This window comes from Diceros bicornis, chromosome 31 (genome assembly GCF_020826845.1).
Source record: "Diceros bicornis minor isolate mBicDic1 chromosome 31, mDicBic1.mat.cur, whole genome shotgun sequence".
In the NCBI taxonomy this organism is placed as follows: domain Eukaryota; kingdom Metazoa; phylum Chordata; class Mammalia; order Perissodactyla; family Rhinocerotidae; genus Diceros; species Diceros bicornis.
This window is the reverse complement of record NC_080770.1, coordinates 20,885,354-20,901,564: the sequence shown is the minus strand read 5'-3', so window position 1 is coordinate 20,901,564 and position 16,211 is coordinate 20,885,354. Positions and strand designations below refer to the sequence as shown.

General features: G+C 36.8%; 1 protein-coding gene and 1 pseudogene across 1 annotated transcript; one reads left to right on the top strand and one right to left on the bottom strand.

The window, feature by feature from the left end:
• Window positions 1-8,134: 8,134 nt before the first annotated feature.
• LOC131395771 (olfactory receptor 4C46-like) lies at window positions 8,135-9,073 on the top strand. The gene has a single exon (XM_058527595.1). The coding sequence runs from the start codon at window positions 8,135-8,137 to the stop codon at window positions 9,071-9,073; it is 939 nt and encodes a 312-aa protein (XP_058383578.1).
• Window positions 9,074-14,862: 5,789 nt separating this feature from the next.
• LOC131395770 (olfactory receptor 4C12-like) lies at window positions 14,863-15,782 on the bottom strand (annotated as a pseudogene).
• Between the last annotated feature and the right edge of the window lie 429 nt (window positions 15,783-16,211).

The following is a 16,211-nucleotide window of genomic DNA, read 5'->3' as shown; positions in this document are numbered from 1 at the left end:
AGCTAATAAACAAGTATAGCAAAGTTGCAGGATACAAGATCAGTGTCCAAAAACCAGTTGTGTTTCTATACACTAGTAACGAACAATCTGAAAATGGAATTAAGAAAACAATTAATTTATAATAACATCAGAAAGAATAAAATACTGCATATTTCAAATTCAAACAATAAAGTGAAAGACTTTTACACTGAAAAATAGAAAAAATTTTTTAAATTAATTAAAGACCTAAATAAATAGAAACATGGTCCGGCCCGGTGGCATAGCGGTTAAGTGTGTGCACTCTGCTGAGGCAGACTGGAGTTCGCAGGTTCGGATCTCGAGTGCACACCGACGTACTGCTTGTCAAGCCATGCTGTGGTGGTATCCCATTTAAAGTAGAGGAAGTGCACCGATGCACCGCTTGTCAAGCCGTGCTGTGGCAGCGTCCCATATAAAGTAGAGGAAGATGGACATGAATGTTAGCCCAGGGCCAGTCTTTCTCAGCAAAAAGAGGAGGATTGGCAACTGATGTTAGCTCCGGGCTGATCTTCCTCACAAAAAGAAAAGAAAAGAAAACGAAATCACAGGATAAATAAAAAATATTTTGAATAAATTAAAAGCACAACATATCAGAATATCTAAGAAGCATTAAAAGTCTTTAGAGGAATATTTGGACCAGCAAATGTATACATTAGAAAAGAAATAATATCTAAAATCTATTATCAAAGGTTCTGACCTACAGAGGTAGAAAAATCAGAGGAAATTAAGCAGAGAGTATGTAGAAGACAGGAAATAATAAGGATAAGAATAAAAATCAATGAAATAGAAAATGAAAAAACAATAGATAAATCAATGAATCAAAAAGCTGACTCTTTGAAAAGCATAAATAAAATTGATAAAGCCTCAGCTAGAAGAATGAGGTCGAGGAAGGAAGTGGAGGGACTGAGGGAGAAAAACGATGAGAGAGAAAGAAGAGACAAATTACTTATATCAAGAATGAAAGATAGGCCCTGATGGCCTAGTGGTTAAAGTTTGGAACTCTCCCCACTTCAGCTGCCCAGGTTCATTTCCCAGTCATGGAATCACACCACCCATCTGTCAGTTGGCTTGCTGCAGCAGCAGCTTACATAGAGGAACTAGAAGAACTTACAGTTGGGATGTACAACCATGCACTGAGGATATGGGGAGGAAAAAAAAAGAGTTCTTACTTTAAAAAAAAAGAATAACAGATAATACAAAATTACAGGTTATACAGACATTAACATGATAGGAAATATTATGATAAATTAAAGCCGATAAATTTGACAACTTAACCAATTATTAGTAAAAGTATTACAAAATCTAACTGAAGAAGAAATAGAAAACCTGAATAGTCCTATATCAGCTAGAGAAATTGAATTTGTAATTAAAATCCTTCTCAAAAATAACTGCAGCCCCACTGGCTTTACTTTTTAATTCCTCATAATATTTAAAAAATAAATAATACCTGTGTAAACTCTTTAAGAACACAGAGGAGAAAATACTATGCAAGTAATTATATGAAACCTGTATGCCTGAATACCAAATGACATTACAAGAAAGAAATTGACAAATATCCCTTAAGAATATATGTAAAATATTTAACAAAATACCAGTAAATCAAATCCATAAATGATTTTTAAAAATAATAATGCTCCATAACGATGTGAAGTTTGTCCAAAGAATAAAGGGTTGATATAACATTCAAATATCACTCAACATTCATCACTAAAGTAACAGAATACAGGAAAATAACCACATGATTACTTCAAGAGTTGCATAAAAATTGATAAATTTCAACCCAAATATAATTTTTTTTAAAAAAAGAAGGAAATGAAGAAAACAATTTGCTCAATCTGATAAAAAGCATCTATATATAATCTATAATATGCCATCATATTAACAATGAATAATTTCCCTCTACGACTGGGAACGAGACACAGCTATTGACTCACCATTACTGTTATATATTGTACTCTCAGTTCTCGCCATTGCAATAAGAAAAGAAAAAGATATAAAAGACATATAGGTTGGAAAGGAAGAAGCAAAACTGTGCAGATGACATACTTGTGTATGGAGAAATGTTAAATGCACTAAAAAAACTAATTGACCTAGTCAGTGAATTTAGCAAGGACACAAGTTACAATGTCAGTGTAAAAAGTGAATTGTAGGGGCCGGCCCGGTGGCGCAAGCGGTTAAGTGCGCGCGCTCCGCTGCGGCGGCCCGGGGTTCGCTGGTTCGGATCCCGGGCGCGCACCGACGCACTGCTTGGCAAAGACATGCTGTGGCGGCGTCCCATATAAAGTGGAGGAGGATGGGCACGGATGTTAGCCCAGGGCCGTCTTCCTCAGCAAAAAAAAAAAAGAGGAGGATTGGCGGATGTTAGCACAGGGCTGATCTCCTCACAAAAAAAAAAAAAAAAAAAAAAGTGAATTGTATTTCTACAATACCAACAAACAATTTGAAATTGAAGTTAGAAACAAAATACTATACTCAATACTATTTTGAAAAATGAAATATTTGGTTTATATTTTGTGAATATATTCAACATCTGTGCAAGAAAACTAGAAAACACTGCTGAGAAAATTAAATTCATAAATCAATGGAGAGCTATACCATGTTCGATGGAATAGAAAACCCAATATGCTTACCATATTCTAAATTTTAAATTTACCAATTCTAAATTTTCAGTGCAATTCCAATCAAAACCCCAGCAAGATCACTGAAGAAACTTACAAAGCTATTCTGAAAATTATACAGCAATATAAAAATTTGAAAGAGCCTAGAACAGCAAATCACTCTCAAAAAAAGAACACAGTTGGGGAACTTTACCACATTTCAAGGCGTAAGCTCCTGTAATCAATACTGTGTGGTGTTGGCATAAGGATAAACATGTAAATATGTTCAGAAATATAATAGAATGCCCAGAAATAAACTCAAATATACTCATTTTTTACAATGATGTCAAGGTAATTCAATGGTTAAAGAATGGACTTGTAAACAAATTAAGATGTATCGATTGGATATCTATAGGAAAAAAAATAAACTCTAACCACTACCTCACATCATACACAAAAAATAACTCAAATGAGTCATAGACCTACATGTTAAAGCTTAACCTAAAGAATATTGATAATAATAATAACATCTGTAGTATTTGGGTAGAGCAATATTTGTTAGATATGAACCAATAAGTGTGTAACATAAGAAAAAATGAAAAATTGGACATTATCAAAATTTTAAATCTTCTCCCCATCAGATGTCACCATTTTTAAGAATGAAAGGGAAATCCATGGAGCAAGAGAAAATTTATATAAATCTAAATATATTAAATATATAAATTTTTAAAAACCCTATTTTTAAAATGTCCAAAGAACACAAACAGAAATACCACAAAAGAAGCTACACAAATAGTCAATAAGAAGATGAAAAACAAAATGCCCAATATCATTAGCATCGGGGAAGTAAAAACTAAAACCACAATAATTTATCACAACATACCTCTTGGAATGACTCAAAGGAAAACAGCTAACCCTTCCAAGTGACAAAGATGTGGAACTGGAACTTTCTTCTTGTATTTTAGATATCTTCTCACATTTTAATGCAGCCTAATATTCCATACTGACTAGCCCATAAGTGCCAGAAATAACTGTAATCTGGAACCTTCTAAGCTTTTTGGCTACTTCAACAGCCCTCTGAGAAAAGTGAAAAACAGCTTTTGCGTAAAAATTCATGTGGAACAACAAAAAATCCAAATAGCCAAAGCCATCTTGAGCAAGAGGAATAGAATTGGAGCCATCACATTCCTGATTTCTAAGTATAATAGAAAGCTACTATAATCAAAACAGTGAGTACTGGCAAAAATACACACATATAGACCAATGGAACAGAATAGAGACCCCAGAAATAAACCCGTGCATATACAGTCAACTGAACTTCAGCAAGGGTGCCAAGAACACAGACGAGGGAAAGGATAGTCTCTTCAATAAATGACCTGGAAACTCTGGATATTCATATCCAAAAGAATGAAATTGCACCCTCATTTCATACCATATACAAAAATTAACTCAAAATGGATTAAAGACTTAAACATAAGACCTGAAACCATAAAACTCCTTGAAGAAAACATAGAGAAAAATCTTCTTGACATTGGTCGGGGCAATGATTTTTCAGATATGACACCAAAAGCAAAAATAAAAAAGTGGGATTGCATCAAACTAAAAAAACTTCTTCACAGCAAAGCAAACAATCAAGAGTGAAAAGGCAACCAGTGAATGTGAGAAAACATTTGCAAACCGTATGTCTGACTGATAAAGGGTTAATACCCAAAATATATAATGAAATTATAAATTCAATAGCAAAACTACAAACAACCTGATTAAAAAATGGGCAAAGGTGGGGCTGGCCCAGTGTCATAGAGGTTAAGTTTTCATGGCCCACTTTGGCAGCCCAGGGTGCATAGGTTTGGATCCCAGGCATGGACCTATGCACTACTTATCAAGCCATCCTGTGGCAGGCGTCCCACACAGCTGTTATCTCAGGGCCAATCTTCCTTGGGAAAAAGAGGAGGATTAGCAACGGATGTTAGCTCAGGGCTAATCTTCCTCACCAAAAAAAAAAAAAAAAGAAAATGGGCACAGGACCTGAATAGACATTTCTCAAAAGAAGACATACTAATGGCCAACAGGTATATGAAAAAGTGTTTAACATCACTAAACATTAGGGAAATAAAAATCAAAACCACAATGAGTTATCACCTCTCATTTGTAAGAACAGTAATTATCAAAAAAGACAAAAGAAGTGTCATTGAGGATCTGGAGAAAAGTGAACTCTTGTGCATTGTTAATGGCAATGTAAAATTGGCACAGCCATTATGGAATATGGAGAGTCTGAAAAAGTTAAAAATAGAACTTCTTTTGATCCATCAATCCCACTTCTGGGTATATATCCAAAGGAATTGAAATGAGTATCTCGAGTTGAAATCAGTATCTGGAAGAGATATCCTCACTCATGTTTATTGCAGCATTATTCACGATAGCTAAGATATGGAAACAACCTATACTTCTGTGGAGGCGTGAATGGATAATGTGGTATATATGTGTAATGGAATATTGTATAGTCTTTAAAAAGAAGGAAACTTGCCATTTGTGACAAAGGAAACTGGAGGACATTATGCTAAAAAAGATAAGCCATGCAGAGAAAGAAAAACACTGCATGCTCTTACTTATATGTGGAATCTAAAATATCCAAACTTATAGAAGCAGAGAGTAGAACGGTGGTTGCCAGAGGCCGGGGGAGGGAGAAATAGGAAGATGTTGATCAGAGGGAACACAGTTTCAGTTACACAAGATGAATAATTTCTGGAAATCTATTATACAGAAATTTGATTACAGTTAACAATACTGTATCATATACTTAAAATTTGCTGAGAGGGTAGATCTTAAATGTTCTCACTAGAAAAAAAAATAGTAAAGGTGTGAGTGATGAATACGTTAAATAGCTTGATTGTGGCAATTACTGCAAGGTATACTTACATCAAAATGTCAAGTTATACACCTTAAATACACACAATTTTATTTGTCCATGATATTTCAATAATTCTGGGGAAAAAAGGAAACAAAAATAGCTTTTAGAGTCAAGAACTTTAAAATGGCTGCCATTAATTTTATACTCTCATTGATCTAGCTCTCAATCAATCAATAAAGGTTTTCTGATAAAGGTTTAATATTGATAAGAAAATAGAAACTCTTCTGTGACCTGAGTCATCAGGGAAACTATATCACAGCTCCACATACTGGAGTTATGCCACCTTGCTATTACAGCTTGTTATTCACATGATATTCAGCTTTATTAACAACCCAGGTTCGGATAGAGAAACAGGACTTCCACATGCTTAGGTTCCAAGCGTAGGGAATACAATTCCCCACTCAAGAATGAGTATTTCTCAAACATGTCTCTCCAGAATACCTGTTTCTAAGACAAAGCCTTTCCAGCAAAGGACATAATTAATTCCTGGGAGAGAAAGTAGGAGCTACAAGACAAGGTCTCTGAACCTTTATGAAAACCTCTTTAAATATACCTAGAGGGCAAGGTGAAAATGTTTTCATGGTTGTTCACCTCTCCAGAGCAAGATTCATCATGGACAGAGTAAATCTTTTGAATGTGTTTCCTCCACACTATCTGCCTCTTGCCCTGCACAACCAGGCCATGTACAGAAGACCATTTCTCCATAGTGTTTCAAGTGAATCCATTCTAAATTCAAAACCCGAAAATAGGTTTCAAACAGGTTTTCTGTGAAAAACTTTTGAGGCTTTAGGCTAGATGCAAAGATTTAGACTCGTAAGGACACTTTTTTTTTTTAACAGGTTTATCGTGATAAATTAATATATCAAAAGAAATTGCCCATGTTCAATGTATACAATTTCTTAACAACTATTCATTTAATAGTTAATTATCTGAATAAACTTTTCCCAAGTGTGACATATCTTTCATATGGAAAGCTACTAATTACAAGAGGTGATCAGTTTAAACATGGAATTTTTTCTGGACACCCCCAAACTTCATTAAGATCATCTAAGACAGCTAAGGTAAGTTTTTCAACAGTGCTGATGCTTGTTAAAGATTATTATTTTCCATATATAGTACTCATTATTTTTCAACATTTGTCAGATATAGTAATAGAGTATTTCATCCTCACTCCAATTCTTCAAAAGATAATGCATAATCATCATTCATCATTCACCTAATTTGAAAGTTGAAAATTTTGAGGCTTATAGAAATTAAGCAAATTGTAGGACCCAGCTCTCTGCCACCAGATACCATGCTTTCGCCATGAGACATGTCCTTTAATAATCAAGACTAATCATGAGAGTAAAAGCAAAATTTGACTACACTATACATACACAAAAGACAAAATACGAATATTAAATGACATAAATCAGTAGCTGTTTAGTCCAAGCACAAACATGGAGAATACTTCCCAGGATCAACCGCTATGGATAATACGAATCTCTGTGGATTCTTTGAGAGTAAAACTGAAGATGATTCTTCCTGAGCTCATTGCATAGTTAAATGTTTCTCTGCATTACTGCTCAAACAGTCAATTCTTTCTATCTCCTAGGTGCATACAGTGTCATAAAATGAAAGTTCTATGTGTCCCTAACTGTGCAGTGGATATGTCATTTATGTTCCCTCAAACAATTCTCATAACAACCTGTGAGATAGATATTATTATTCTCACTTTATTGATGAGAAAACTAGGAATTTAAGGTGCCAAAGAAATATACCCCAGATGAAAGAAATTGCAAGTAGAAGAACTAGGATTCTAATCTGGTCTTTTTGATTCTTAAACCAATACACTTAACCACTGGGAAAATTGTTTTTGCTATTTTGTGGGAGCCCATGTTTTGGAGGGGGATATGGAAGAGGGAATATTTGGGGCTATAAAGTTGCTGGATGTAGGAAACACGCATTATGACTTTTAAGTAGCTCTTGTATCCATTCTTTACTTTCCTATCACCAATGCCCTGTTACTCTTTATAAGTAGTCTGCTGCTGGAGTTCCCATGTCTGCCTTCCACCTGCTTACTGAACCTCAGCCTATTTCATCCAAGACACACAAAGATCTTTACTAGAATAATATCCAAGATTCCCCCTTCTTCAAATTCCTCATCATGCTTCCACTCATATACTTAATAACCTTCCATGGTTTCCTGTTTCCTAGAGATTAAAGGAAAAATTCTGTAGCTTTGCCTGTATAGACTTTACATCTACCTTCTACCTCCTTTTTAGGCTTGGCTGCCACTGTGTGGGCAATCCACTACTTCAAGTTAGACTGTTAGTCGTCTGGGATGATTCACAGTGCACAGGTGGTCTCCTGTGCCTGTGTGTTTACAAAGTTCTCATGTCTATAATCTTAACAAAGACTGCCCCTTGGAGGCAATTTGAATAATCTTCAAGAGCTCAGAGTCTTTATTTCCAATGCACACACACACAAACACCGGGAAAAGAAAACACATAGGAATTCACAACTCAATAGAATTCAAGAATTTATTATACATTAGAACAGAAAGTTTAATAAATTCAAGGTTGCATTAATAAATATTGTTTTCTTTTCAGGTAATGTAACTAACCTTCCCATGAAACACATGGAGAACAGGAACAATGTGACAGAGTTTGTTCTACTGGGGCTCACACAGAATCCAAAGATGCAGAAAATCATATTTGCTGTGTTTTTTGTCATCTACATCATCACTGTGGTAGGAAATGTGCTCATCATGGTCACCATCACCGCCAGCCCATCATTGGGGTCTCCCATGTATTTTTTCCTGACCTATCTCTCCTTTATTGATGCCTGCTCTCCCTCTGTCAGTACCCCCAAACAGATCATAGATTCACTCCATGAGAAGAAGACCATCCTATTCAATGAATGCATGACCCAAATTTTCGGGGAACATCTTTTTGGAGGTGCTGAGAGCATCCTGCTCACTGTGATGGCCTATGACCGCTATGTGGCAATCTGCAAGCCCTTGCACTACACAATTATAATGAATTGGCGGGTGTGTTTCCTACTAGTGGGTGTGGTGTGGGTGGGAGGCTTTGTTCATGCAACCATACAGATCCTCTTCATCTTCCGATTACCCTTTTGTGGCCCTAATGTCATAGATCACTTTATGTGTGATCTGAATCCTTTGCTCAATCTTGCCTGCACTGATACCCACACTCTAGGGTTCTTTGTTGCTGCCAACAGTGGGTTCATCTGCCTGTTAAACTTTCTCCTCTTGATGGTCTCCTATGTGGTCATCCTGAACTCCCTAAGGACCTATAGCTTGGAGGCAAGACGCAAAGCCCTCTCGACCTGTGTCTCCCATATCACAGTGGTCGTCTTATTCTTTGTGCCCTGCGTATTTGTGTACATGAGACCCGTAGCTACTTTACCAATTGATAAAGCAGTTGCCGTATCCTACAATATCATAACTCCCATGTTAAATCCCCTAATCTATACTTTGAGAAATGCCCAGATGAAAAATGCCATTAGGAAATTATGTAGTAGGAAAGCTATTTCAGGTAAGAAATAAATGTGCTTGGAGATCAACATTGATTCAACAAAGGCAAGGGTCAAAAGGACATTGCAGATGATCTCAGCAAGGTACACTTATGGAATAAAGAAGAAAATTAACAGCTATGAATCATAGATTCTGCATTCAGTGGGGCAGAAATGGGTGCAAGAAAAGAGAAAACAATATAACCCAGGACTGCTCTTTCCATATTTAGAAAATTCTACCGAATTATATTTTAGATTTACCACCATGTATATGTATTCACAGGCTATCTTTCTAATAACAAATTAAAGAAATAACAGAATATATTGTTATTGATCAGGAATTTCTGTAACAATCCAAGGAGGTAAGTACTGCTACCATCACCATTTTACAGGAGAGGAAACTGACAGAAAGGGGAAGGTATTAAAACAGACATATTGGAAAGTCAGTAACCAGAATTGGCTGATTTCCCAGATCATGCCCTTAACTGCTGTTAACTATCAGGCAATATGAGAGAAAGATCAGATAATTATACTGTTACCATTTATTCAGCCAGGACTGTGCTGGACACAAAGTATGTATTAGTTCATTACCTATCACTGAAAATCTAATAATTGTTCGTTAATAGCTGTGCTTGTCTTTATATATCACAATTGATTGTCATATGTTGCCTGTCACATTACCATATGTAACTACTTCAGGGCTATAAAAGCTTTGACCATTTAACCTCTGAGGGGTAGATAGTGAAGATTATACCATGTTTCCAAATTTCCTTTTAGGCTTCAGAACCATTTTGTATTGGTCATATCACCCAGCTTATGCTGATAACCCATCAGAAAGAGTAATGATTCAAATAAAAGAATATTTTGATGTCAGACAGGAATTTTTACTTATTAAATATACAACCATCTTCTATAACGTATTTGCCTGCTATATAACAATACCTTTACAAGGTCTCACAGTGTCTGGTGCACAATAAATATTGATTGACTGAGTGAAAGTATAAAAGAAAGTGAATAACGTCAATAAATGATGAGCAAAAAAGTAGTACTAGAGCCTAGGGAATTCTTTCCTACTTTTATCTGATTCAACTCTAAGTAGAGAATTATGCCTAGAACCCTTGGGGGAACTACAGTTTGTTTTTACTCTTGCTTAAACTGAGGATGAGAAAGAAATTGAAACTATAATTCTCAGCATATTAGCAAATAGTTTACCTTGATTTTCTCCCTGCTCTGAAGATTTATTACCTTATTAATATGAGCTATTTTTTATATTTTCTGTTAATCAGTATACTTTTTGGTAACATTTCATTATTGAAAGCTGTTTTTAAAAATATGTTGGTCCATATATACCCAAAGAAACTTCAGGATAAATATATTCCTTTCATTCCTCCATCCTTCATTCATTAATCAGCAAATACTTTTGAGCCCAAGGAATGTGTCAGGCACACTGATAGTTGCTGAGGATCAGTGGTGACTAAAAAGAGACTTAGGTGCTACCTTCACAGAACTTACTATCCATTGAAAAGCTCCCAGGAGGGTGCAGAATGTTACGAGTATTATAAACAATAACATAGTGGAAGCACAGGTGCTACGAAACCGCACGAGAGGGACGCAGAACAAAGACCGCAGGCTCAGGCACAGATTCCTAGAGGAAAAGCTGTCAAAAATGGGGCCCAACAGACGAAGAGAAGTTGGTTAGCAGAGTGAACAGGCGCGAGGTTGAAGGAGAGTATCCCAGGGGGTGGAATATGTAACAGAGTCCAGGAGGTAAAAACGAGCATGCAGAAAACCTAATCAATTCAACAGGGCTGTGGCTATTAGTTCATCCTTTCATTCAACAACTATTTACTGAACCCGCAGTGTGTGCTGGGCCCCATGCTGGACACCGAGCTTGTAAAAGGATAAAGGGCAAGACATGAAGCTGGAGAGACAAGAACAGGGAAGATCACAAAGGGTTTCATAATTGTGTTAAGGCTCAATGCTAAGTACCTCAGAGAAAACATTGAAAAGTTTTTTAAACTAGTGAAGGATGTAGTTGGATTTGAATTTTAGAATGATAACTCTAGTTACGGTAGGGGAAATGGTTTGCAGGGGACAAGACTGACAGCAAGAGAGTGGTTAGGAGGTTGCTGTAATGATTTGGGTGTGAAAGAATGGAGGCCTGACCTCTGGTGGTTCCAGGGAAGATGCAGAGTTTGGTGACACTGCTGTGTCGAGCTCTAATCTGCATCACCAGGAACAGTGCACCCACGTCCCCTGCTGCTGTGTGCTTGGGCTGCTAAGAGCTCACAGCCCCACCATCCCAGGACCTACCAGTGGCCAACGAATGACACGAGTGGGAGTATTAAAGGCCAGTCCCCTGGCTTCAAGGTGGAACCAGTTCTGTAGCACAATGTATACTCCAGGGCTCCTGTGGCTCCAGGCTGAAGCCAAACTCCAATTGAGACCACATCTTTTCTTTCCCCTACCATAGCCAGCTTCCCTCAACCTCTCCTGCTTATAAATCACTTTCATAAAAATCCCCATATGAGTCTCCATGTAGGGAACCCAAACTAACAGAGAGACGGAGAAGGATTTAGAAATATTTAGGAGTTATAAACAAAAGAACTTGATAGCAGATGACCATTAGAGACAGAAGAGTCATGGATAACACCCAGTTTCTGGCTTAGATTACTGGATGGATGGAACAGAGAGAAGGTAAATGTGTTTTTTAATGTGCTGCGTGAGATTCAAGTAGCTATATACAATTGGATATATATTTCTGATCCTCAGAAAGATGAAGGTCAGAGAAATGTAGGAGCCTTGAGCATATAGATGGCAATTAAAGCTATAAAATTATTAGACATCACCTAGGGAGAATATGATTCAGTCAACCATGGGTGGTCATCAGTGGTCTCTCAAGAGATCCATAGCCATTTTGATATTTTTAGGAAGAAAACAAAAAAATGATCCCAAAATAGAATTCTAAAAATATAAATTGGTACATTATTAGGAATTCAGTAGAACACTAAATCTATAAAATAAAAACCTACCATGAAGGAAATAAAATTCAGCCTGGTGTCAGACTTTTTATCTACAAAACTGGAAATTGAGAGTTAATGGAAAAAATCTTTAATGTTCTCAAAGGAAAATAACTGGAACCTTTAATTCTATATCACGCAATATATAAATAACACCCATGCAAACAGGGTGTTATCCAAGACTCTTCTGTCTCTAATCTTCATCTGCTATGAGAATGAGAATAAAATGAATACATTTTCGGACATGCAAGTGCTCAGCAATTTTATTCGTCAAACATTACAAATAAGAAATATACCTCAATAAAATGCTAGCAATCTGAATTCAACACATCCAAAAGATTATACACCAATATCAATTGGGATTAATCCCTGAGATACAAGATTGGTTAAAATATGCAAATCGATGTGATATACTACATTAACAGAATGAAAGGTAAAAACCACATAATCATCTTAGTAGATACAGAAAAAGCATTTGACAAAAGTTCAACACCCTTTAATGATAAAAAACTCTCAGCAAAATAGAATTAGAAGGAAATTTCCTCAACACAGTAAAGACCATTTATGAAAAGCCGACAGCTAACACGATAATGGGGAACAACCGACAGCTTTTCCTCTAAGATCTGGTAAAACGCAAGAAGCCCACTCTCACCACTTCTATCCAACATAGTGCTGGAAGTACTCGCAAGAACAATCAGACAAGAAAAAGAAATAAAAAGCAACCAAATTGGAAAGAAAGAAGTAAATTATCTGTTTGCAGATAATATGATCATATATGTAGAAAACCCTAAAAACTCCACCAAAAAATGATAGAACTAATAAATAAATTCTGTAAAGATACAGGATACAAAATCAACATATAAAATCTTACATTTCTTTAAACCAACAATAAACTGTACAAAACGTAAATCGAGAAAATAACACCGTTTATAATAGCATCAAAAAGAATAAAATACTTCAGAATAAATTTAACCAAGGAAGTGAAAGATCTCTACAGTGAAAACTATAAGGCATTGATGAAAGAAACTGAAAAAAACACAAATAAATGATATCATGTGTTCATGGACTGGAACAATTAATATTGTTAAAATGTCCATAATACTCAAAGTCACGTATAGATTCAATGAAATCCCTATCAAATTTCCAATGACATCTTTCACAGAAATAGAACAAACAATCCTAAAATATGTATGAAATCACCAAAGACCCAGATAATCAAACCAATACTGAGAAAGAACAACAAAGCTAAAGGCATCACATTTCCACTTCCTGATTTCAAACTATGTTTCAAAGCTATAATAATCAAAATGGTATGGTACTTGCATAAAAACAGACAACTAGATCAGTGAAGCAGAACTGAGAACCCAGAAATAAACCTTTTCATATACAGTCAATTAATATTTGACAAGGGTGCCAACACTACTTAAAGGGGAAAGAATAGTCTTTTCAATAAATGGGGGGGAAACTGGATATTCACATGCAAAAGAATGAAATTGGAACCTTATCTTACACCACATACAAAAATCAATTCAAAATAGATTAAATACTTAAACATAAGACCTGAAACCATAAAACCACTAGAAGAAAACATTCAAAAAAAAAAAGCTTGACAGTCGTCTGAGTAATGATGTTTTGAATACTCTTCCCTTTTCATCTTGCTCTGATGATACAGCTTCCAACAGCATGTGTATTCTTTTTCTGGGAGGTCAGGGAGCAGGAGACACATATAGTGGTGCTGACACTGATACGTCCACGGACAGTTTCCCACTGAGTGTCAGTGGCACCTCTGCGGTCGGATTCCAGTGAATCTACAGACACCCAAGAGACCAGCTTCCCAACACAGCTGGTCTGCACCACAGTAGAGTGTTTCCTGCCAGCGTTGGTCCACCTGTACCCTAGAGGTTGTTTCCTGCTTGGCAGTCCAGGCCACAGTTCCTTGCTCACCAGCTCAGCCCATAAGCTCCACAGTGGGAGGCTCCCAGCTTGCCAGTCCCTTTCTTGCCTGCCAGCTGCCAGGAACTAGTTCTGGCCCTTGACAGCGCAGAGAAGTTATCTACTATCCAATGAGCAACAAGTAGACCTCCTCCAAAAGAGTGGAACCCCAGCCTCGGGGAGGAGTTCCACCTTCTAAATGGGGCCACTCCTTGGATACTCATTTCCCAATCTCAGGGCATTCCTTAGAGTACTTGTTACACCTTACTAGTCAATGCCCTGATTTAATTAATAATCGTATGTAAACTTATCCTATTCAAATTACTATGTGGTCTGTCTCCTGATTGGACCCTGACTGACACAATATAGAAAATACCTAATACAATGTCAGCCTTATAGGCATTTGATAAACAGTATCTCTGTTTACTCTGCAACCAAGATTTAATGAACAAAAAAATTCACAAAGGAAAGAATTTATATTATATTGAGGCCAGCGTCCAAAGTAAAGGAACATCATTAAACATGTTATTTTCAGTAATCAGTCATAACCAACATCTCAGTGTTACATAATAAGATTATTTTAATACCAATCCAATATTCTAGGGTCACACCTTTTAGCTTCTGAAGATATTTCAGATTTCCAGGTAATAGATAAATATTTATTGATTAAGAAGCAGTAAGTTGTGATGACAAGAGTGTAGGATGGGAGACAGCAAGTCTGGATTCCAGTCCGAGCTTTAGCTCTGTGCCGAAGTGGCTATCTGCAACCATTATCCAACCTCTTGTTATAGCTGGTGTCTTTGTCTGTAGATCAAGAGGCTTGGACTAAATTACCTCTAATACTTCTATCTGCGGTGCTCAATAATTATGCTTAATCATTATCTGAAGTCACTGTTTTCCTCCAGAGCTTCCTCATAGCATTTTTTTTCACCTCTGCATTTCTGAGGGTGTAGATTAAGGGATTTAACATAGGGGCCACCATAGTATAAAAGAGAGCCACAGCTTTATCAATGGGCAGAGTGGTCAGTGGGCACAGATACACAAATATGCAGGGCACAAAGAATAAGACCACTACTGTGATGTGAGAGACACAGGTAGAGAGGGCTTTGCGCCTCCCCTCCAAGCTATAGTTCTTTAGGGAGCACAAGATGACCACATAGGAGACCATCAAGAGGAGGAAGTTTAACAGGCAGATGAACCCACTATTGGCAGCAACAAAGAGACCAAGGGTATGAATGTCCATGCAGACAAGGTTCAACAAAGGGTACAAGTCACCCATGAAATGATCTATGACATTGGGGCCACAGAAGGGCAGCCAGACCATAAAGAGGATCTGAATGGTTGCATGGAGAAATTTTCCAGTCCAGGCCACTCCCAGCAGGAGAATGCACAGCCTGTGGCTCATGACAGTCGCATGGTGCAGAGGTTTGCAGATGGCCACATAGCGGTCATAGGCCATCACTGTCAACAGGATGATCTCGGCAGCACCAAAAATATGTTCTGCATAGACTTGAGCCATACACCCATTAAAGGAGATCATCTTCTTCTTGTGAAGTGAGTCTGCAATCAAGAAGAAGAATAAATTGTGTCTATCAAGGAAAGGTGGGCCAGGAAGAAGCACATGGGGGAGTTCAGAGTGTGGCTGGTGGTGATGGTAGCCACAATGAGCAGGTTGCCTGAGAGTGTTACCATGTATAGAACCAAAAATACCACAAACAATACTTTCTGCATTTTGGGGTTCTGTGTAAGACCTATTAAAATGAATTGAGTCACATTTCTTTTATTCTCCATCTGTGTGGTATGGATGATAAAAACTCCAGGAAGGAATGCTTTACCTTAAAAAAAAAAAAAAGAAAGAATGAAAGGAAGGAGGAACTATGAAAGAATGAAGCAGTCCAAAACTCTGCCTTTTAACAGTACTCTGACAATCTCACAGATAATTCTTTCCCTTCCCAAAACTCTTTAGGAATAGATATCTCAAAACTTCTCTTAGCTGATTCTCTTAGTCTTTTATTATCTTGCTCTCAAAAATATCCTTATAAGACATCGGATACCAAGAAGAAATGAACTCCATTTCCCTGGATCAGAGCAGTCTTTACAAAATTTCATTTGAACATCAATATGTTGGAGTAATGTAGTTATCAGAAGTAATAATTTGGGAAACTAACAAAACTTAAATAGAATATGTACAAATTAACATGAATAAAAAAACACAATATA